A 24094-nucleotide genomic window follows, 5' to 3' on the forward strand; every position below is an offset into this window, starting at 1 on the left:
CATCTCTCTTTGTGGATCCAAGTCGTCTGAAACGGTTCCTTTTAAAAATAGAATGAAAGTAAAAGTGAGTAAAAGTTGCCCTTCATCATCCAAGAACACTCTGACACGTCGAAAGTCAGCTGTCACTCATCGTTTGACTGCTCTTGTGTACTGTTTGTTTCAAAATACAAAGCTTTTTTTGACGGCGCGCTGTCAGCTCACAGTTTTTTTTTTTTGTTGTTTTTTTTTTAAGGCGCTGCAACAACCTTGAAAATAACTGTGTAAGATGAAGGCAACAAATCGTTTGCTTTAATGGGTGACGAGGAAACAAAGATTCATCGATCTCTGCGTTAGAACTTAGCTGAGGTTTCATGACCTCAAACGTTCTCTTTTTAATTAATTAATGTAACAATCAATACAACTTTTTTTTCATATAAAGAAAAAGTTTGTTAAAAAAAAAATTGACACAGTTACATTCAGGTTACAAATTTGTCGAACTTGACGGTAACCACTGTGAAATGTGTTGCCTACACATATGTGACCTTGGAAGTACACAAGTCAGTTTACACCGATCAGGCATAACATTATGACCACCTTCCTAACATTGTGTAGGTTTCATCTTGTTGCCTCCAAAACAGACTCATCAGAGAGTGGACATGGGTCTTCTGAGGGCGTCCTGTGGTGTTTGGTAACAGGATGTTGTTAGTGGGGGCCTTTGGGTCCTATGGGTGACATAATATCCACATCCTGACAACTGAATTGACGATGTTATTTACTTCTCCTGTCAGTGGTTTTAATGTTGTGGCTGATCGGTGTATAGTGTTGCCTTTTTCTCTTTTTTTTTGTCTTTAGCTGCACTGCTCAGTCCAGAAGTTTATATTTTAGATCACACTCCTAGCTGACACTTCACAGAAAAGTCTGCTGCACTGTTCACCTTGGAGTCCTTTTGATGATGTCCAAGGGATTCCCCCTAATCCTCTGAGGTGTAGGGTGGAGGGCACTTTCTTCCTGCTGAGGGGATTGAGCCACTTAATGGATCACAAAGTTAATCAAGCGCAGGGAGGCCCTCACTGAACTGGAGGAATAGGTTGTACCATTAGACCCTGAGAGTCCTCTGGGACACACACACCACTTTTCTTAAAGCCGCCATCGCAAATACTGTCTATTGTCAGTTTCATTAGGCGCAAAAAATATAGTAAAAACTTCTATACGGACAATATTAGTTGATTAAAACTATATAAATCACATTTTTTTTTGCTTTAACTTGTAGAGTGAGATGTATGCTAATGCAGCCATAGCCAATTGGAGGCAGATTACGGGTACAACTCACTTCACATTACTCCACAGTCACAGTCCACTCCACAGCCACAGTGTTCAAGGGTGGATGAGGCTGTAGGTGCTGCAGTGAGTTTGAACATGCACACAGCGATCAACAGACTGCAGGATAGTGATGTTAGCAGAGCAGGTAGGTGCTAAACAAGAGGAAGTTATTTATATTCAGGATTCATGTTTAGGATTTGCATATAATTGCCTCAGTTGTAGCTTAAAGGAGGCACAAATCTGTTCAATCAAGCCTGACATTTGTTACTCTATAAAAGGAAACATGCATGGGAATATGTGCCCTCCTCTGCATTTAATTATGACTGTATTTATGTTCTGAAATTAGGTCCAAACAGATCGGTGGTGTTTTTTTTTTCCCCCTTCTTTCCTTGCATGTTCTCTACTTAGTACGTGATGCTTCTGTTCACACAGGCAAGACATTTGTTGTTGAGAGAAATGTTCCACTCTCCTCTTTCACGTACAAAAGTAATGTGGTGTTGCCTGCGCCGCAACCTCAATCGAGACCGCCTCATTGTCCGTGTGAGATAGCCCTGAAAGGTTTGTGTAAAAAAAGGTCAGAACTGTTGCTTCTTTCAGAGGTGGGGAAGTTCACGTTTGATGAACTCCTCCTCACAGTCTCGCCTTTTGTGAGCTGTTTGAAAACATTTGGGCCGAGGTGAGTCCGCACAAGGCGACAAATGGCTGCAGTCAAATCAGATCGAGAAAAAAAAAATACCGAGAAGGCGCGAGAATGGAACGGTTTAGTGTTTCCGCCCGAGTCACTGTTGATTTACTGCAGCCAACTGTGATCGTTTCTAAACATTACCAAGTATTTTTCCTTTCAAACGAGATTCAAAGGTCATATTTACACACTGAAACTAACCATAACATAAGACTTGTAGCTGTGATTAACATTGTGACCTCAGCGTGTTTAGTTGTCACAAGATGGTCAACGTTATTCACCTGCCAGTTGTGGCTGATTGGTGTATAATGGGTTGAGTTTTGGTGGATGTATTCAGATGAGAACGTTTCCATGTCTTTACTTTTTTAGTTTGGAGGACAACGTTCTCTGCACCTTTCCGTGGCGTAGTTTTTTGTTGGTTTGTTTGTTTTTTTAGGTGAGACAAAAACTCTAATCTATATGCTTTTTTAGGGGTTAGGGATATAAATGAGTATGTTGCAGAACGTCGCTGTTTCATTTAATTAACTATTAGAGCGCCCAGTTTTACTTTTATGCACGCTTCTTATCTAACTGACACTTTGAACAGCGACACACTCAAATGCTCAACCACAGCCTAATGCACAGTGCAGGTTTGACAGTGATAAAAATAGCATTCACTCACAAATGTAATCAGAACATGTAGAGGCAGTTTTGTAAAATAGTTGATTTTTTTTACTAAATACTCCAAATCCTGCTAATGAAATGTCAACACAGACGTGCTAATCTCACGTTATTTCATTCAGTGGCTTGATGATAACTATGTTTGGCTGAGGATGAGGGAACTGTGTAATACCGTATTTCACGTAACATGTAGAGGGGCACTGTTTTACGCATCGTAAAATCCTCAAGAATTAGAGACGAACAGAGAATTGCCAAAACTGTTAAGAAGAATGTTTTTATAATAAGATAAAAAAGAGAAAGGAGAAAACGCCACCGACACGGAATTGGTTATTTTTTTGTTGATAAGTTGACACGTTGATGAAAATTGTTTTGCAGACTCGGTGAAACCTTTTGAATCTCACCGAGCAAAACCTCGCTCACAACTCTGCCTCTAAAGAAGTCAAAAAGGCACGCATACTTCCAGGAGGGTTCTTTGTTCGCCAGCTTTTAACTTTCATTTTGTTTTGAAACGCTGTGAATCTTTTGGTGAGTAAATGCTGCTGGAGAAGTTTTCAAGGTCACTTTTTGATTTGCTTCACTTTGCACTCTTTCTTTTTCTGAAATTGCTGCAAGATATGATGAATTTTACTGTGTTTTCTCTTCTATGTGCATTCGTTTTCAAATGGCACATGTTTTTAAAAAGCTTTTTTTATGAAGTCCACAAACTAAATGAAAGTAGAATATGCACAATTTTACTGGACACCTTTTACAAAACACATTTAATAGCCTAGCCCAACTGATAAGCTGACCATGAGGCTAACAGTCAGCTACCAACAAGCAACCAACAAGAAGACACCCGCTAACTAGCCTAGCCTAACAGCAGCAGGTAAGAAGTGATGGGACGTGTGACCACACTTCACCCCGACGCCTAAGAACGAATTCTCTGATGAGTCACAACTGTTTTGGAGGCACAAGGGAAACCATAATGTTACGCCTGATTGGTGTATGTTGATTCACCAATCATCCCAAATTACACTTATAAAGGAAGAAAAGCTGATTGTGTGTTCTAGCTGTTTCTTAGTCTTGATGCTCCTGAGCACTTTCTATGAGATCTTCATCTTCAGTGAGGCGAGTAGCCATCAGTGGCCTAATCACCCATGAGCAATTCCACAGCTGGTCTGATGAATTTTGGCCAAGGCTTTCGGTGTCTGTGATCCCTGGGAATAATGCTCAAAGCTGCCTGTGTTTATCTAAAGGTTAATGGAAGGTTAATAAGAGAGGGAACGGCGCAAAATTCTAAAATCTTATTATGCAAATTGTGTTTTCTGAAGAAGTAATATCTGCCTGTGATGTGACTACCACTAATTAGCGGATTGTCTCTCCGCACTGGTAAAAACAGAGCCACCTCTGAGGTACAATTTGTCAAAGAAATACCGTCATTTATATGAATCTGACACGTGCTGATTACTCACACTGTGAAATAAGTCCTGATCAAGGTGTTTCATTAATGCCGACGGAACTGACGGCGAGCCGCTCGGCTTAGCAGCCTCTTCCGTTTTTAATTAACTCATCTGCGCGGGTGTGTGCAGGCTTTATTATGTACACAGTCTAAACAGCGACAAGCGTGTTCCGATTGGTTGCTGATGCAGTTAACAGTACGCTGAGCTCAGCATCTAACCTGTACACAGACCTGAAGAGAGTGCAATACATCCCTCTGACTCATTCACGTCACATTATTTTATTTTTATTTTTTTTAGAGGAGCAAATTCTTTTTTACGTAGTTTATCAATACTTCAGCACACCTGTTCTTCTTCAAGGAGCCGGCAGAACGAAACATGTTTTCAAGAGCCTTCATGTTCCTGCTCATAGTTTGATGCATTTCTAAAAACCAGAGATGAAATAGCTGGATGACCTTGTGCTTTTTTATGCAACAGCTGAGGCTTTTGTTGTTGCTGCTGATGCTGCTGCTGCTGCAGGAAGTTAACTTCAGCGAGGGTCTGCTCTGAAGATACAAGCCGGTGCTTATAATGAGAAGGAAAGTGGAAGATGGTGCAGGGCAGGTTTGCAGAGACCTTTACCACCACATGTCAATTTGATCAGGCCCGTATGTTTTGTTTTCCTCCGTGGGAAAAAAGGAACTGTGCATGAAAAATTGAACACATCCCCTCCTTCTGTTAACACCCTCTGACTTCATCTGATACAATATTAACAGGGTTGTTTTCAAGCCTGTGGTTATCATTCACCAGGAAACAAGAAATGCGAAGGACAGTTTTTTGTTTTTTTTCACATCTTCCTGTAAAATTGTTCACATAATCAATCAAGTAGATTCACTATAGTCTCATATAAACCCATCTGCCACAACATTATAACCACTGACGGGACAGAAATCAATAACATTGACGATCTTGTGACATTCAGTGTTCTGCTGGGAAACTTGTGGACCTGCCATTCATTCATGTGGATGCTACTTAGACATGCACCACCCACCTAAACCAGACCAGACACTCCTTGAGCATAAAGAACAGCACAAGGTAGATCCCACTAGATCCCAAACAAGTATCTGTGAGATGATCCACAGAGGCCCCCTCCCTTCAACCCAACGTTCTGGTGCCAGACACCACAGGGCACCCTCAAATCCCGATGCACCTGAACTTTGTGGGAGGTAAAAGGGAGATCTAAACAATATTATTCAGGTGGTTTTATTGTTGTGGTTGATGAAAGCATATTTGTCCAACACCCATATTTAGCAAACTGTAACCTACTAAGTCGCTTCACGCATGATAATGGGATTTATTTATTATGTATTCATGGATATATTGCCCATTATCATAAATATGACGCTTTCCTAATATTTACAGCACGTGTGTTCAGGGATGTTGCCTCATTTTACTATCAGTAGTTTGCTCTGCGGCTCCAAATGTATGGAAAATGCGCCTGTCCAAAGAGCACTGTGCTAAGAAAAGGTGTGGACACAGAACCGGTGCAGTTCTGTGAGTTTTCCACACTGATTTGTATTCCGCCTGTGTGTGCAACCTGAGAGTGACTGACTGGCGGTCAGAGCCCAGTATTGACTGCTCTGAGGATGTAATAGAGGCTGGGGTGATGGGATCCTGGACATGAACACTCTCTCTGTGGCATGTGCAGCAGAGCCATACAGGATATAACCAAGGCACTTAATCATTCTGTTGGCTCCATGCAGAGATGCACTGGCCCCTGTGTTTTAGAATAATGTCTCTGCCTTGAATTAGATGCCATTGATCCTGCTTTTCTCTGTAATTGTGAAAACAGAATGGATGCGGGCTTTATCGGGAGTCAGACCAGACATTTCAAATACTTTAGCTTTAAGTACAGGGGGGTAAATTAAATAAGACAAAAGACAAGATGGCAAGAATCGAAGGGGACTTCAAGAAAATGTTTAACTCAGGAGAACATTGTCTTTGTTTTAGTTATTCAAATACACTGGAGTAACCGTGCTGCGATGACGGCTGCAATAAAGCAGGAGTAGATGTCTGTTTATGTCTTCACCATCCAAATTGGCGTTGTGTTGTGTGGTCAGTAAACACAGCGAGTTTGTGTTTACCAACCTGGTCTCTGATTGTGTTTGAGTAAGGGGTCGAGACATGCCATGAATTCCCCATCAAAGAGTCCAACGTTGCATCCAGACGAAGGGAGTTAGGAATTTGTTGTTACTTTTCGGTCCATTAGATATTAGGTACGTCTGCTTTTAAAGTTGAGCTTGCTGAGTCTAAGTCTGTTGCCTATTGCTATTCAATCCAATGACAACGCTAAAGCCCACTATGAATTCCTGCTGTTGGGTATTTCAGGTGTAACTGAACACTGCTGTAGCTTATTTCTCTCTTCTGTAGAGCTCCCTTTGCTGTCTCAAAACACAAGATAGAGGCACACTGTATGAATCAGGGGCCCAGTAAATACATTATGTCCTATTGTATTCTATGGTGCTTAAAAGCTATTTTTATAGGTTCATATATTTAGCAGGAACCAATACAACAAACAAACAAGACTAAAGGCTTATTTAGGGTACTAGACGGTAAAAGATGGTAACCTTCAGACGTAGCCTGCCCCGGTGCCGGCCATTTACAGAAGGTTTTCATAGCGCATCACTTGTGCGTCATAAATCCAGGCAAGGTAAACAAAGCACACGTATCAAAGTAGATTGTGGAAAAAGGTGAATTAGTGTTGTGTTTTTGGCTGGACCAACAGGGCAGACTGTGAAAAACTTTTGGAATTTTATAGACTGGCAAAAGTTATTATAAATCAGAGAGAACAATGCCAAAATCAGACTAAAAGAGGCGCTTCCTGTTAGTGAAGCTGAAGCAGGATCTACGAGGCAAAAGTCTGGACAACATCCGAATTTGTTTGGCTCATTTCTTGTCAGTTCATTGAAATGTTAATAGCAGCGTATCTTAATTTTGTACTGTAATAATGATAATTCATATCAAGCTACCACATGTGACATTATTGATTTATATCTGATCCTAACCATCCTTAATAGCCTGCTGGAGAAGCGACACCGTTCTTATATTGTAGAACTAAAATCTGCTGTATTTCTAATTGTTTTCCAGGTAAAAAGTCTGACCTTAATCAAAAGGATGTCTCAGATTGTCATCTGTTGGTAGCTTGATGTGAATTATATCATCATTACACTAGAAAATTAGTTAAGAGCTGTTGCTATCAACCTTTCAGCTACCTGACAAGAAATGGGCCAAACAAAATCAGATCTTGTCCAGACTTTTGCCTCGTAGATTCTAGTTTATCTTCGCTAACCACAAGTTCCTCTGATAACTTTTGGCATTGTTATCGCTGATTTGTAATAATTTCTGGCAGTCTATAAAATTCCAAATATTTTTTTGCCGTCTACCCGGTTGGTAAAACCAAAAACACAGCAACAGTTCACCATTTTCCACGATCTACTTCAGCCCATGCGCTTTGGTCCGAGTGCCTCCAACTCCCAGATTTATGGCATCTTGTGAAAACCCTTTTACTTGTGTGCATGTCGTTCTGGCTCACTCTATTAAAACACCACCCAAACGCTAGTTGCCACAGTGTCTTTTCTGCCAGTCAGGTTTTGTCTCTACTTCCTGTCTCATTTTCATCAATGGCGACTGAAGCTTTTTCCAAAAGTTTGCCGAGACCGTTGTCGATAAGGTTGGCGCAGAAGCTTAGACCGCCTATAAGGCTGCACTTGCAGGCTTCTGAAACAGCATAGTCGTGCTCTGAGCTAAATCCAAGACGGCGACGGTGGGTGCCACCCACACTGAGCATCTATGCCGCTTTCAGGAGATCTCTAGGTAACACTGCTGAGCTCAGCTTTGTTTTCATTCACCAGCATTTGAATGGTAGTCAACTTCAAGCACAAAGCAGCATTTAACATGAAAAAATTTCAATTCAAGTCAGTTTCGAGCTGATGCTGTTAAATTAAATGTATGAACACATTTCAGGTCAATTATCTGACAGCTGTTAAAACCTTTCATCAAAAGCTACGGATATCAACCTCAGGATGACGGTAGCGGTATAGTCACAGGATCATTTAAATCATTAAGCTCGTCCTCTAAGCTCCAAGAATGTCATGAATATCCAAATTTCCGTCGCAGTCTATGCTAGAGGATTTTAACCTAAGCAGTGAACTAACAGAAGAGCAGAAGTAGGGCAGCCAGCATGCACGATAGCACAGCCTCAGTGTTTTATACTGTAAGATATTTTTGTTTAAAGCATGCAAACTCAAAGATTTGATTCTGTTGAGGGAATCTAGTTGCACTGATTGAGGCGCGCGCTCATGTGGTGCTGCTCCTAGAGCACAGGCATCGACGGCAGCTGAGAAATTCAGACGTGACAAATGTTGATTGTGTCGCCACTGAGAAATAAAAGAAAACAAGAAAGGACAATTCACGGTGGATCAATCATCATAAGATGGTTATTCATTAAACGCTGTAATTGCACAGACAATGTAAATGAATGAAATTTTGCAAAATAATATGATTTCTTTCCGGATAAAGAGTTAATTTATTCCGTTTTCCGTGGGTGTCTGAGTCTAATTGAAAGGGGATGCTGTCTCCGACTCAGAGCTATATTCATTTGTTCTCTTAGAGAATGGGAGCACTCAGCCTTCTCACCGAGAGGTCTCAGGTGGTTTCTCTTCATTTAGCTTCTTTCCTCAGTTGATCTCATTCTTGTGTAAACAAAACAATTGCGAGGGAAAGCGAGGCTGGAAATATGCATTTGTCTTATTATTTACACTTATTTAGCTCGCCATGCACTGTACGCTGTACGTAGATAGAACTATACAGTGATGAATAAAATTCGTTTTAAAAATCTTAAAACAAAACTGGCACTTATAAATGTGGAATTGCCTGCATGGAAGTGAGTTTTACAGTGTGAACAGGATAATCAGTGCATTCTTCTTTTTTATTCTTTTTCTACAAACACACTGAAGGGGTGAACTGTTGTGTCTTCTCAGTACGACTGATGATGTAGCCCTCAGTCGAGGGAAATCTGCAATCACACCAAAAACTAGATATAAACATCTTCGCTGGAGATATGATGACACCATAAATCTATGTCTCGCTGTCTGGGATGATAGACAGGATTCGGGACAGATGGATCTTTTTCTTTGACACACACATTTTTCCCTATTTGTGCGAGTCCCAGAAATAGGAGCCTTTTTATTTATTTATTTTTTAGGAGCTTTTACCGTCAAGATTAATGGAGATACCAGAGAGGATGGCAGCAAAGTGTGAGGCAAAGTCTTAATGAAGTCTGTACTGGGTTTTCCGCAAAAGAGGACCAATGCAATGACAACAAATGCCAACGACACAATATGTCACACATGTCACCGTAAACTTTGCGAGCCGTGACATGACAATTCACGACATAAAACTATTTTAGAGCATCATAACATATTGCTCTGTGAAAAGTTTGTTTTTAATGCAAATGCTTGTGAGGGGACTTCATATATCATTAGTCAGACAAAAAGAGCACAGCATAGCTTTTCAGGTCAGAGACTGAGCTCCAGACTATGAATACACAGATCAGCCACAACATTAAAACCACCTGCCTCATTCTGTTTAGGGCTGTCAGGGCGGTAAGTTTTAGATCCAGCCACAGAATGATGTTCCTAATAAAACCCCCAACCGGTCATTAAGGACTGAAGGAGCTATTTTGAATGATGGGTAATCCATCTTCAAGAAAGTTCACTTCCCCGTGTTGTTTTCCCCTTGGTTTTGACTGAAATCTCTTTCTTTGTGTTCTGGCTTTGTTCCAGACCTTTGACCATATAGAAAATTTATAACTGGACCTTTGATAAAAAAAACAAAAAGACAACACCCATTGGTATACATTTTTAATACAGGCCTGCCAACAAAGCAATGTATTTTTCAAGCCCCTTCTTTTTATATATATATATCACTTTAAAAACAAGACCTAAACAGCAGCCGTGTTTCGCACACATATCTATAATTTGTGACGTGATTCGTCAAACACCTGCGCTTGTTTGTCCCTGTTTTATGATTAATTCTATTTCCAATTTTTTTTCCAATACAGTGTTTCCAGGCTTTCACAATGACACTTTCTTCTCACTTAAATTCTGTGTTAAACAGTTGGTCTCAAAACCCATAATAGTGAAACATTGTTACACAAGGTTATGACTAACCTGCTCCCATAAATACTCACTATTCACAAAATGGGTAAAAAATAAGTCTATTTTCAAAGGTTTAAACCTTCAGCAGGGGCCAATACAACAAACAAACAAAACGAAGTCTGCACTAGCATCCTTGTGAAACAGCGTAGCAGTGCTCTGAGCTAAATCCATGATGGCGCCGTCGGGTGCCACCCACACTGAGCTTCAAAACCGCTTTCAGGAGCCCTATAGGTGGCGCTGCTGACCCCGGATTTACACCGGACACAAAACGTTTTATTTTTCCTTGATTAAGAGGGTCAGTTTTGCTTGATGCTTGAAAACTGCATCAATATGAGTCGATGAGTAGAATGGTTCAGGCAGGAAGTCCCTCGTTTGAAAACATAATACTATGTGCAGACTTTTACTGTGTAACATCAACATGATGTATTGGTTTCAACACGGTTCAACTTGGCTTTCAAATAATGAAACAAAATTCACTTTAAATCTTAAACTAAAACGAACTAAATGGCTCCTGCAGGCAGTTTCTTTTTTCTCCATCTAAATTTCTTCATTTAATATTACCCTTCACACTTACAGGCCAATCAGGTTCCTGTAGAGGGATCATCTTATGGTTATGCAGTGGTCATAATGCAAATAAGAGTTTTGTTTGAGAATATATATATATGCGCTGACCATCTTTGTTATAATATGCCAGCATTCAAATGGTAGTTAACTTTAAATACAAAGCAGCAAAGACAGGAAGGAATTAATCAATTAATTTAATCAATTTCTTGTCAATTATCCATAGTAGTTAAAACATTTCATCAAATACTATAAATATGAACCTCAAGATGATGGTAGATGTATAGTCACAGGACCATTTAAGTCATTAAGCTCATCCTGTCAGCACCATGAATGTCATGAATGTCCATTATGCCGTTATTCATCTCATTTTATGAATATTTTGACTTGAATCTCTTTCTTTGTGTGCTGGCTCTGTTCCAGACGTCTGCCCATACAGACAATGTACTGTATAACTGGAACAAAATAGTATCATATCAATGATTTGTGATGTGATTTGTCAAACATCTGCACTCGTTTATCCCCGTCGTGTTTTGCGTTGCATAATTGTTAAAAAGCTTCCAGGCTTTCACCGTCACAACACTTGCGGTTATCTGTCTTAATTCTGCCTCGACAATAATATGCGTCGTCTGCTTTTTTTGCAAAAATAGCTGCTGCTGCTAGATCTTGATTATTTTTCTCGACTAAAACGATACAGTCCCAAAACAAAGCAATACATAATGTCGGTGATGATGCTAAAGAGGCTAAGGAAGGGGTGTAATAAGAGTTTCTGGTCACACTTAAGGTTAAAAAATACAGATGGTTACGCGTGTGTTTGAAGATTTCTCTCAGAATATGCAGTACAAGAACATTTGCTTTAAACTCATCTTGTCATCAACCATGACATTATTTTTGTCAGACGCTTATTTAGGATCAAAACATTAATCTCCATTCTGTCTGTACACTGAACTATTATTTCCTCCCTTCGTTACCATCAAACTATATAGAAACATCTAAGAAAAGAAGAGTTACGAAATGCTGGTATAATTCCTACCTGTTCACGGAGGATTGAAAAGAAAATCCTACGGCCTTCCTCAGGTTCAGTCCTCAGGTTTATTTCTGGCACCAGGCAGGCTAATAACGCTGTCAAATAACACGAAAAAATCAATGTGGTTAAATGGTGGTGAAGCTCCTAACCCAGATGAGAGCTGACAGCGAGCTGAAGGGTCCTGGCCCTTTCGCAACTGGATCGGTTCGTTCTGAAAAGAGAGATAACCCCAGCTGAAGAGTATTCACACAAACTTACATTACCTGATACATGTGTTCAGAATCCAGCCGCGGACTCGGTTTTTATTATGATGCAAAGACTGGTGTGAAGAGGAATGAGAGCATTAAAGTGGAGAGAGTTGAGCATTATTGTAAGGTCAGAAATGCATATTTTACTGACTACCAGCGGGCTGGTAATGTCCGATCACATTCGTTCAGTGGATGCTTTAGAAACAGCTTTCACTACTTTACCATCTCAGCCTAATCTTTACAGAAACTTTGGCAATATTGATTTCCTAAGACGCCATGTCACGCTCAAGTATGCTTACAGCGATCTTTCATTGTAGACTAAATTATTCTCTCTGTAAAGTTCTGCTCATAACAAGGAAAAAGACATTTCAGTCAGAACCAACTGTTTCAACATTTTTAACAAATGGTCGGTTTTTGGAGGGGAGGATTGGGAAGCTCTAATGTAACTTCCCAGAAATGTATATGGGTGTGGTTTACAACAGATCAGGTATAACATTATGACCACCTTTCTGATATTGTGTAGGTATATGGTCTGGTCTAGGTGGATGCTACATGTCTAAGTAACATCCACATAAATTAATGGCAAGTTTCCCAGCAGAACATTGTATTCACGTCTCCTGTCAGTGGTTTTTATGTTGTGGCAGATCAATGAATGCATATTCAGGAAAGGAACTAATCTCTGTAATGAATGACTGTCACCACTTATTACTTACTCAACCATATTTTACGACAAAAACTAAATTCTAGCTACAATGTGGATGTTTCTCCAATTTATGGCAGTGAGAGTAATTACACAAACAGACCAAGGACCCACAAACTGATGGAGAGTTTAAACAGGGACCCACTACCTATTATATGTTTTCTATATTAAACTCGTCCTAGTGCTATTTATAAATATATCATTTTGCATTTATTATTAAGCTATCCTTTATCCCTTTTTTAAAATATGTTGGATTCATGTTAATTTGTATTTAAAGAGATTTAAATGTGTGGGTGAAAATTAAATATATATATATATATATGTATATATATATTAATATATATAAATTCAAATAATAGAAAGTGTATATGTGTAAGATAAGTTAATGAATAATGACATATAAGACAATGGATGTCAGTATTGTGTGTACAATATATTTTCTAATGTAGTTTTATACATCATACTTAGTGTATATCGTCGTTATTGTATATATATATATATATGTACATATATATAAAATGTCAAATCAATCAAAGAAAGTGTGACCCCCCTGCAGTGCCTGTTGAAGATAAACGGTCTAGATCGAGGAAAAGCCACATCAACGACAATGGATGTCAGTCATCTGTGTCGATCACAGACTATAACCCTTCTTCTAAATGCAGAGGTCCTTTTTTATCCAACCATCACCACCATACTTCTAGCTGCTGGAGCCTACTCAGTCGGTTTTTGGCAAGTGCAGCGTAACGGACGTTCATTTTGTGTTAACGGCCCACACTATAGGTTTAATTCTAAGACAGCAAGACAGCGGCAGCTCATTCTCCAAATGTGTCTCTATCATGTTACTTTTCCTTGTGTGCTGTCAGATTTATAATTGGTCTTATACTGTTTTTAGCACCAAGCTGAAATCCATTGCAGTGATGGATAATGAGCTGACAATTTCCACGTGGGAAGAAAAACTCTCCATAGTGTAAAACTTATAACCGAAAGCCGCTGTGAAGTTTGACAAAGCCGGGCTGTTCATAATAACCTTGTTACTCAAACAGGCGAGCAGAAGATGTGAACACACAAGACTGACCCTCTTAATCAAACAAAAGGCTCCTTCCATCACTGCGGTTAGGTATTTCCTTCCAGGTGCAGTTAGTGTGGTATTGATCATTGTTGGTCTAAGTCCTCAGGAATCAGCTTGTATTGATTTCACTTCAGTTGTAAGCCTCTCTTTCTGACCTACGTCTCTCTTCGGGGCAAGCACCTTTTCCAACATCCCTAACCTCGCTGCTGAGGGTTTACTAAAACACGTCATTGCATCAGTAGGTTCCGAGCAAATTACTAAAAATCATTCGTACTTGGATTCCATAAAAAGGGAGACCATTACGGCTCTTTAAAGCCATTAGCTTTTGAAGACTATATTTGCTATGGCCGCAAATATTTCACAAGAACTGCTGTCTCCTCGGCTTGTTATACAGAGTGATGCAGTTTTGCTTTTAGAGAGGTAATATGCTACTTCGCCCGGACCTTCATTATCATTCATAAAAAGAACCCACTCATAGCCAGAAGATTCAGTGGAGTTGATGGCAGCTATTAATAGCTGCACTGCAGGCAGTCGATACTGTGTGTGTATGTGAGCTATTAAGTAACATGTCTGTGTTTGCAATCACCTCCAGTGTGTAGGTGCCAAATGAAGAGACATCCATTGCTCACGTTATTTTATTTTATTTTATTTTATTTTTAATAGAGGGTATGTAATGACGTCACTTCCGCCCCGGGCCACGCCCCTCTGAGTGGCAAAAGCATGGTGAAATGCAGCGAGAACGATTATAAAATCAAATTAAGGACAGTTGGACTCGACAATGATCGAAACGACCTGGTATGGATTTGGAAAAGTGGATTAGCGTCAGTTTCAGTTAGTTTCAGTTATGATAAATGTAGCTAAATGAAAGATGCTAACGCTAAGAGCTTTACTGAGAAGTAAAGTTAGTCATATAACACTGTAGCGTCGGACCAGAGGTTAAAAGGATGACGAGGGTTGATCGCAAATATTAACAATTGTTTGTTTTATTGTTATTTATTGTTGAAACTGAAATAGTTACCGTCGGCCGTAACTATGCGAAAACACCAACATCCACAAACTTATCTTATCTTATCTGACAGACCTCCAGGACGTAACTTAAGAAGTAATTTAAGGTATGACTTCATCAAAAAAAAAGAAAGAGATTAATAGTACCTGACATGAAATGTGAATCATAATTCCAGGTATCTGTGTCTAGATTTCAGTTGTTTCTTCATAATGCAGCGATACATTTACTTTTCTGTTCTTTGGCTTTCAGACGGCCTGTAAAAATATATCTCTGAGTGCTTTTCGGGTCGGTTGGTTTAGTCAATCGCACAACAGCTCTTCACCTGACTTTAAAGGCATTTAATTGAAATTAATTTTACAATCTAGACCCTATTAAAGCCTATGATTCAAGCTAATGCTGCTAATCTCCATGCCCAACTGTCACTTTTTGCCACTCAGTGGCCGTAACCATGGAAACTTCCGCTTGCTGTGACGTCACGTGCTACTTTCTATACACAGCTGGGTATCGACAAATTCCATTCAGATTTTTTTTTGGTTTTGCACCTGTGCATGATGCATACACCTAACGGTACCCTAAAATATAACTTAGCAACTACTGTTGAGTGTTCCTTCTTTGTTAATTAATCATATACATCGATCAGGCATAACATTATGACCACCTTCCTAATATTGGATAAGTCTCCCTTTTGCCTCCGGTTTAGGAACAACTCAAAAAGAAATTGATTGAGGTGTTGAAGTGCAGTGCTCTTGGGTAAGGAGACTGTCTGTGAGCCTTATACCTTTAAATAGGTGTCCTGGGGACTCCTCAGCAGTGAATCGATAAGCAGTTAACTTAAGAACACGATCATATGCTCTAACAGTTGCTCGCATGTGTTTCATTACATGAGTCAAAAGCATAATCGATTATTCATATGAGGATATGACATGAAAATCTGTAAATTAGGCTGCCACAGTCTAAAATGTGGCTTTATTAGAAGCAACCAGATTAGCTTTCATTAAACTGGATTAGAGCTGTATGATTATAGGTTGCTACTATATCCTGCTCAGGACAGGAAAAGGAATTTCAGAACATTTCTGCTGCACCATAAAAGCGAAATTTAATCCACAAAGTACAAATACCCTCTGCAGCTTGGTCTTATTTTTTCTGCTAGTAAGATAAACTTTGACAGACTTTATAGACTTTCAAAGGGCTTGGGTTAGTCTAGTCCTGCCTTTAACAGAATTATGACCCTCGGGCCAAAGTGGAAAAGCTCGAAAAGTTCTGGAGCAGCCGGTCATCTATTGGGGTTCGGCATCTCTCCGTCCCTGTGGGGATAAACCAAGATGCAGTCTGAGGTGTCCTGAAGTAACATCAGCAGGGCTAAAGAGAATGCTCTATTTCACTTGGCAAGGGACACTGAATTCCCCCCTCAACACTTCAGGCCTCCAAAGAGATGTAAACAGGAAGATGGATGTTGACAGCTGGTGTAGTGCAGTTGTCTGAATTGATATCTGTTAAGGTGTAATTCCAAGAGTGCAGACACGTGGGGGTGATTGAGTTCAAGTTCAGGCAGTTTGAGGTATATAATGTTAAAGTTGGATGTGGAAAAGGCTGGGTCATGGGCCAGTTGTTCCATTTTTCATGACCTTATATAGAGTACGGTATATGTCAGCTTCTTTTCACTTTAATGTTATTCTTATACTACAAATAATTCAGAAGACAAACAAAATCATTTAGTTACTTACCCAAATAATACGCTTAATGCAGTGTCGTTGTCTTTATACAAACCTGCCCAGCCGTGATGGGCTGATGGCAATCAGCCATAACATTATGACCTAATATTGTTAAGGTTTCCCTTGTGCCTTAAATTAAAATGAAAACATTTCCTGTACTACCTCTTGTCAAAGATACTATTTTTTATTTTATTTTACTAATTTGTAATGCCTGTGTATGCGTTCGGACTTAACATCTCACTATAACCACTCTGTTTGTGGCTGTTGACACAAAGCGGCGCCCTAACACGCTCCCTGTTGCACCTCGGGGGGGGGGCGGTTGACTGAAGGTGCTCCGTTGTTGCATCAGCTCACTATTAATAGGGTACTGGCAAATTAACCAACTCCCTTAATGGCTTAGTTGGAGCAGTGCTGTATTGCACATGTGTGAAGCATTACGGCTTATAATTATCAAAAAAATAAATAAAATAAAAAAAGACTTGTTGGTTTGTTCAAAGGGTTCAGGGAATTTAGTAAATATTTGAGGAAGTCATAGAATGGTTTATACTTCATTCAGTTTATACTCAGGGATTTCAGGAACTCACGAATGAAAGCCAAAAGTCTCCCAGCAGAACATTAAATTGTCACAAGATGGTTTAAATGTTATTTACTTTTCCTTTAAGTGGTTTTAATATTATGGCAGATTAGTGTAAGTATAAGTCGTATTAATAAATCCAACAATAAATCAATGACACAGCAACTGGTTTCATTACAATGAACATGGGCACTGTAGTTTATGTCCATTAATACCAGTTAAGAGACTAAATGTGTTGAAAATAGTCCCCAACAAAATCACAGTTTAAATAATGTTTGCTTACTTTGCAGTGAATCTATATAAATGTATACAGGATATATATTTAATCGTCTCAGGAAAGTTTTGAGAGTCACGCTGACCCTTTTTTTTTTTTTTATTTACTAATAAATGTCAAATGAACCTGTCTCCTGGACGTCTTGATGTATTCCCACCGATAATGAGCATCCTTCTGACTGGCAATGTTGGTTTTTGGCTCTCTCTCCTCAGCGGGTCCAGATGTGGCCGGTGATCACAAACATCATCATCATTATCATCATCCACCTGTCAAGGATTCGGAAATAAAGGGCAGATCCGGGAGCCTCGGACCGACGGGAGCCACCTGGGTCCTGGTGCTGCCTTGTTTACATATGCTCCTGGCCTTGTAACAGCTGCCTTCTTGCAGCGTGAAACTTTTAGACTTGATTTCAAGGTTATTTATGCAGAAATTAAAGGGCCAGCGGACGAGAACAAGCTACGGACTGTCACGGACCCCCCCCACTTCCACGCTGTGCACGGAGCAAACACTTAACGGTGGCGTGGAATTTATAAGACTGTATGGATTTGGAAAGATGAAATTGATTATTTTTTATCTGTTACCGCAAATTCATTAACACTAACAATGACTTATTTATAACAGGTGATGTATAAAAAAAAAAAAAAAGGCAAGAGTAAATGTTTGGTATTAATTCAATTGTATCGCATTCAGTTTATATCTGTATTTGTATATGTAAGGATTCATTTGTTTATCACATTATTCATTACAGGCAGTAAATCATCTCCACGGCTCTTGCAGTTGCGATATTTGTGGCCTTATATCTTTTCAAAACAGCGTTGACGTTTATTAATCATTTATTTATACAGAAGTGCTTCAGATTGTGCGTTCAGATCAGTGCAGGTATTGCAGGTATCCACTGTATGTTGTACATTTTGCTAATAACAAAAAAAGAACTAGAAACATCTGCTTCTCTCTTCAGTTGTAACACCTGCCTCGCTGTCCAGAATGTACTTAATTGGTATATTTAAATTGTTAAACTGCCCTGTAATGGTACTGCTGAGAGTACTAGTGAAAGCAGAGGGGCTGGCAGGTGGAAGTGGGACAGGCGGGGGGGCAAGTGAGTGGATTAATACTCCTTTCTTCTTTAGAAATAGATTAGTTTCCTCAGGAGTCCATTATCATCTTTCAAACTCAATCCTCCTCGGCCTTCGCAGGCTTGGATAAGGGGCTGATAGCTCCCGGAGCCACTGGTGAGGAAGAATCCAATTGCTTCCTCTTGCTACCTGACTGCATGCTCCTGGCGTGTTGCTGACAGGCTTCCGTACAGAGAAAAGTCAAATTATTTGTTTCACATATGCCATGCCTGTCTGGTCAGAGGCTGAGCGAGAAAAGTACTCGCGCTACTGAAAATTGGTTCTCTGGCTCACATGTAGGGGGGAACGATTTGTGGGAAGAAAGATTTTTTTTTCAGATGATACCAGAGCAGAAATTGTGACTGCTTATATTCAGCATACAGACATACAGTTCAGTGCTATTAAACATTAATACAGTTTTTTTGTTGTTGTTTTTACTATTTGCTAAAAAAAAAAACATGTCAAAGTTACAGCTGTGAAACGAACCTGGGCTCAGGGTGCTGTTTTAATTAGAGGGTATTCACATCCAAACCGGAGGAAAGGCGTTGGAGCTCTCCTCATTTTTTTCAAGGGAACAAAAGTGCAGGACTAAATGGAACCATTCACAGGCCTCAAGAATAGAAAAACCGGATTAGACCTTGTCAAAGTGCTGATTAAACACCTAAAAAAAAAAAAATCCAAACCAGTTTCATTCTTTGTAGAGATGAAGCTCATAGAGGAATTTCTCATGATCCAAACGCATAGAGCAGTGGTCATCAACTACATTTGTCCAAGGGCCAGAATTTTACTCTGCAGACACTGAGGACCAGGTGCTCCCGTAAACAAATAAAATAAATTATGTATCCTAAGTAATATATTATTGATATATTAATTTTCCTTACACATTTCTGTTATTTTTTTTTTTAGCCTTTGTTTCATATTACCTTTACTGCCACTAGGGGCCATTTGCTATATGTTAGGCTTCATATTTGTGAGTCTTCCGGCCTCTCGCATGCAACGTTGCACTTTTTTTGGCTCGTCCCCGAGTGTATGTCACACTGAAGATATTGCCCATGTACAGTGGTGGAACAAAAGCTTTCAGACACCCCGTGCATTTGTGAAATATTGCATTCAGAATCACTCTTAGGTCTTCAAGTGCAATTTCTTTTAGTACAGTCACAGACAAAATGCTGAACTAAACCTAAAAAACTCATTAAAAACTTGAAATTGATTGGTTCCATCAAAATGCATAAGAAAGTTGGTGTATTGGGTCATTTTGGTACTAGTGATCCACTAATGAAGGCTAAAACAAAGAACCTAATGCAGAAAACACGCCTGAAGATGCAGATTCTGATGCAGAAAGGGTACAGTTGCCGCCAGATGCAGTCCTTAAGCGGTTGGATCCTCTCTGCAGAAATGCAGATGAACCAACAGCTTGGAAGACAAACCAAGATCTGGGCATCCAGGGCTTTCTTCAGCAAGAAACGACCCCATCCTGATCTGGATGTGCAGGGAAAGCCGCCGAATGACATCACAGGAGCTCCAACAGCAGTAGTCAAACCAAACTGGTGTCCAGTGTTCAACCCGCACTGTACGTGTTTGACTTTTAGATCATGGTTTAAGGTCCTACAAGGCTGTCAAGAAGCCCCTGATCAACAAGAGACAGAGGTTAGCCCGGCGTCATTGGGCCCAAGAACACAACAACCAGACAGTCAGGAACTGGAAGAAGATTCTGTGGTCAGATGAGTTCAGCTTTCAGCTTTATCTTCCTCATACTAATGTGAGGGTACGTAGAAGACCAGACGCAGCATTACCTCCAGCTTGTGCAGTACCTACTGTCAAACACCGTAGAGGCAGCGTCATGGTTCGTGGATGCATGAGTGCTGTTGGTGTTGATCATTTCATCAAGATAAGATGCCACAAGCCACACATCCAGCTGAACTTGGCTGCAGCCTCATTGAAAATCTGTGGTGGATTATCAAAAGGTCTGTTTCAAAGCGCAAACCAAAGATTTTAGAAAAATTAAAAGTATTAATTCAAGAAGAATGGGACAAGATTACCCCTCAACGATGTGAAAGGCTTGTGGGGAACACGCCAGCCAACTTTTTTTCCACCACTGTCTGTGCTCACCACGTTCAGATCAACGTACGCCTTTAAAGCTGCTTCCTCTTACATGAACGCCTGAGAGGAACCGACTGTCACACCAGGACTGCTTACCCATTAAACCTGATATTAAAAAAACAAACAAACAAAAAAAATAGCGTTGTAGGGGAAATGTAACTTCTCCTATTGACACAGTGTGTCAGTGTTATGATTTTCTTGGTTATTTGTATATGTTTGTTCACTTCCATTTGATGTAAAGAATAACATTTCTAATAACTACTGTTACTGAGACGCTTATTGAGCAGAGAAAAAAGTCCAGGCGCGGAGATATGTGAAAAACTAATATAGGTAAAATGAGCGTGTGAAGCAATAAAAGAAATGTTAAGTGGGAGCAAGAAATTTATCCTTATGTTTGATTGAAGGCACAAGCTGCTCTTCAGATTAATATTTAATATTCTGGGGGCCGGATGGAAAGTCTAGACTGCCAGTTTGACGTTCATGGACATAGAGCACAATATCCCTAAACCAGATGGCTAAAGTGAAGTGATATGTGTTGGTTAACTCTTTCTGTTCTCGCCAGAATTAACCTGTGCCTACTTCATGCTCTTGTGAAAACTGTAACGTGACACGGCAACACTCGTAGAGCTTAGGCAGTTTATACGGTTGTGTGAAAACAATCGTGGAGCTTTTGAAGGACAAGAAACTGAATACTCTGCCAGGGAATCTGAAAAGCAGCTCGCGCCTTCAATCCAAGAAAAGGATACACTTGTTGCTTTCAATTAACATTTATTTATTTTTTTTATATTGCTTCACATTCTCATTTTATTTGTATTTGTTTCTTCACAAATGTCCTTGCCTGGCCTTTTTTCACCACAAAATTAAAAGAAGGACGCAGCAACCGGGCTGATCGAGCGTGAAGACAAAACAAAAAGGTGCAAAAACACTGCAGTAAAGGCCTGGCAAAGCATCACCGAGGAGTTCGTTGGTGATTTCGTTGTTTCCAGCATATTGAAAACTGACATTTTATTTATTATTATGTTAATTCGTCCGTTTACACCCGAGTTCCTGAGAATAAGGGGCAGTGAATTAAAATGCAAATTATGTGTAATTTCATCCCCTTGAATTAAAACTGAGAGTCTGCACTTTAAGCCCATGCTTATTGTATCAATGAATATATTACTAAAATAAAAAAAAATAAACACTTTGCGGTGCAGCCGAGAGTATATGATACGATATACGAAAGTATATAGATTTGTACTGAAAAATATTAATGATGGTATCTGCTCATCTTCACGCAGAACCAAACTATACAAAAAAGCAAACTGTATTTCATCTCTAGCTTCACCTCAAGTTCCTTTTCTTCCAGCTGCAGCTTGTTATTTTCTCCTGAGGTGTCGTGTTTGATCATGTACAATCATATTTGAAAACCCTGCGACCTTCCTCATACTGTGGTTGGGTTAAATAGCATCCACAGTAATTGTTGCCATTAGTCATTTTCATCTTTAATACACCAGGTTGGACTGATGGTGATGTCCGTGCAAGGTTGTTTGGAGCTTTTCCAGCTATAAGGTTTAGACACGTAATTCGTTATGTTCAGCCAACAACGTGTTATTTGTAACCGAGTTTATAAAGACTTTAACTGTCAGTGTTGTTTTTTTGCTCAGACTCTAAAACTACAATAGTCACCTCTTAACTATCTTAATGCAGTTGTCTTGACGGCTGAACAAGTCACGGCTGCTCCCCCACACCAATTATCTCACAGGTTGGCCCGTGCGCCCCCCAACTTCAAAGTCAGTATTGTCATTTGAACAAACGCGATAATGGCGCCATTAGAGAACAATCTCCAACTAGATGTCAGGCAGCAGACACGGAGACAAAGGTGCCTCGAGGCTAAATATAGATACCAGGTTATACTGGTTGTTCTGTGCTTAAAAGAAAGGAGTTCACTTCATTGTCTTGTGCGATTATTTTCGCCACAGAGCGGGGCGGTTATCGGGAGGAGGGAGGAGAGTCGCCTGGTGCATCCTGCCGACACTGCATCTTACTAACATGTTTACTTTCTATTATCCCGTTTTGGAGAGCAAATGTGTGATTTGAAAAAAGCAATCCCTGCAGTGCATGTGGTTCTGCTTCTTTTTTTCTTTTTTTTTTTTCATTGGTCCAATTTGTATTACAGCTTGGGGTTTATTTTTATAGGTCGATGCCTGAGTCTGGTATAAAGGAGTACACGCTGAAGTAACTGGTTAAAATAGGTCAAATGGTGAAACTAACACAGCCAGAGAGCTTGTAAACAATCTTCCTCCCCTCTTCCACTGATTGGTAATCATTTTTGGGGAAGGTAAAATGTGTCATCGGTCTCACAATTAGCAGGGATCATTTTCTGGTTCATCTCTGATCTGCTGTACAGTTTGTGCAATTTGTGCAAAGTGTTTTCTTTTGAGATGATTTTGAGCGACCCATAGACTGTACAAAAGATGCTCCTCAAAAGTGAATCAAAAGCAGGTAGAGCTCCCCCTGGTGACTGGCTGCAGTATAGGTCATAAGCTCCACCTCCTTCGTGTTAACCTCCTGAGACCCTGCATCCACATATGGGGACATTAAGTTTTTGGTTTTATTGCAGCTTATTCTGCTTCATTTAGACACGCTGTCCTCACTAGTGGACACTTAGGTCTGCCATCTAGTGGCAGCAAAGGGTCAAAACACTAGTCCGTATAACCATGCATTTCATCAGATTAATTCTACAGACGATCACAGGACAGAAGTGGACAAGGAACATAACCTCATCACATTCTATGGTTAAATTTTGTTTATTTATGCTTGCTAACGTTTCTAGTTTGATATGACACGCAAATTCCACAAATTTTTATCAATAGCAACGAGCTACAGCGCCGCTATTTAGTAAGTACTTCTTTGAGGACGTTAATTGTAGTTCTGTCGTTGATCAGTCATGTTCAGGTATTAAAATGAACAGTTTTATGTTTTGGTGACATTATTATAATATAAACAATGAAATAATCCCAGTGATCACATTTTTTTTTCAAAAACTACTACTTCCTGTTGAAAGGTGAAGCTTAGTTTTTATACTTCTTATGGCCTAGTGATTCCAGATACCTCGGAGAAATTAAAAATGCATACCAAACAAAAGCTCGGAGGTTTAAATTGGGCCAAACTAAAACGCTATAACATAAATAATTTGTTTTCAAGTATGTTGTCTGTCTTTTTAGGTAGCTAATATTATGTTGATGCATGATCAAGTATCAATTTTAGGGCTAGGTTTAATTTTAGTTTGTTATTTGACGCTTTAGAAAGCAGAAGCTGGCCTGTGAGGACCGCTCTATTCCAACACGCACTAAGGTGAGTTATAATAATGATGAACCCTGGTTCACAGTCAGACTCAGGCACCTCAGGTTGGAGAAGGCATTCAGGAGAGGAATTTAAAGAACCAAAGTACAAGT

The 24094-nt window shown here is 39.8% G+C and overlaps 1 protein-coding gene across 2 annotated transcripts in view; it reads left to right on the forward strand.

Moving 5' to 3' along the window:
- Positions 1–19233, forward strand: part of gpc5a (glypican 5a) — a 134178-nt gene extending 114945 nt beyond the window's left edge. For both annotated transcript variants that reach the window (XM_047580685.1, XM_047580686.1), the window contains one exon: positions 17658–19233. In XM_047580685.1, coding sequence (XP_047436641.1) covers positions 17658–17815 — 158 coding nt within the window. In that variant the 3' untranslated portion in view covers positions 17816–19233. The remainder of the gene's footprint in view (positions 1–17657) is intronic.
- Positions 19234–24094: the final 4861 nt, after the last annotated feature.

Source organism: Mugil cephalus, chromosome 3 (genome assembly GCF_022458985.1).
Source record: "Mugil cephalus isolate CIBA_MC_2020 chromosome 3, CIBA_Mcephalus_1.1, whole genome shotgun sequence".
Lineage (NCBI taxonomy): Eukaryota > Metazoa > Chordata > Actinopteri > Mugiliformes > Mugilidae > Mugil > Mugil cephalus.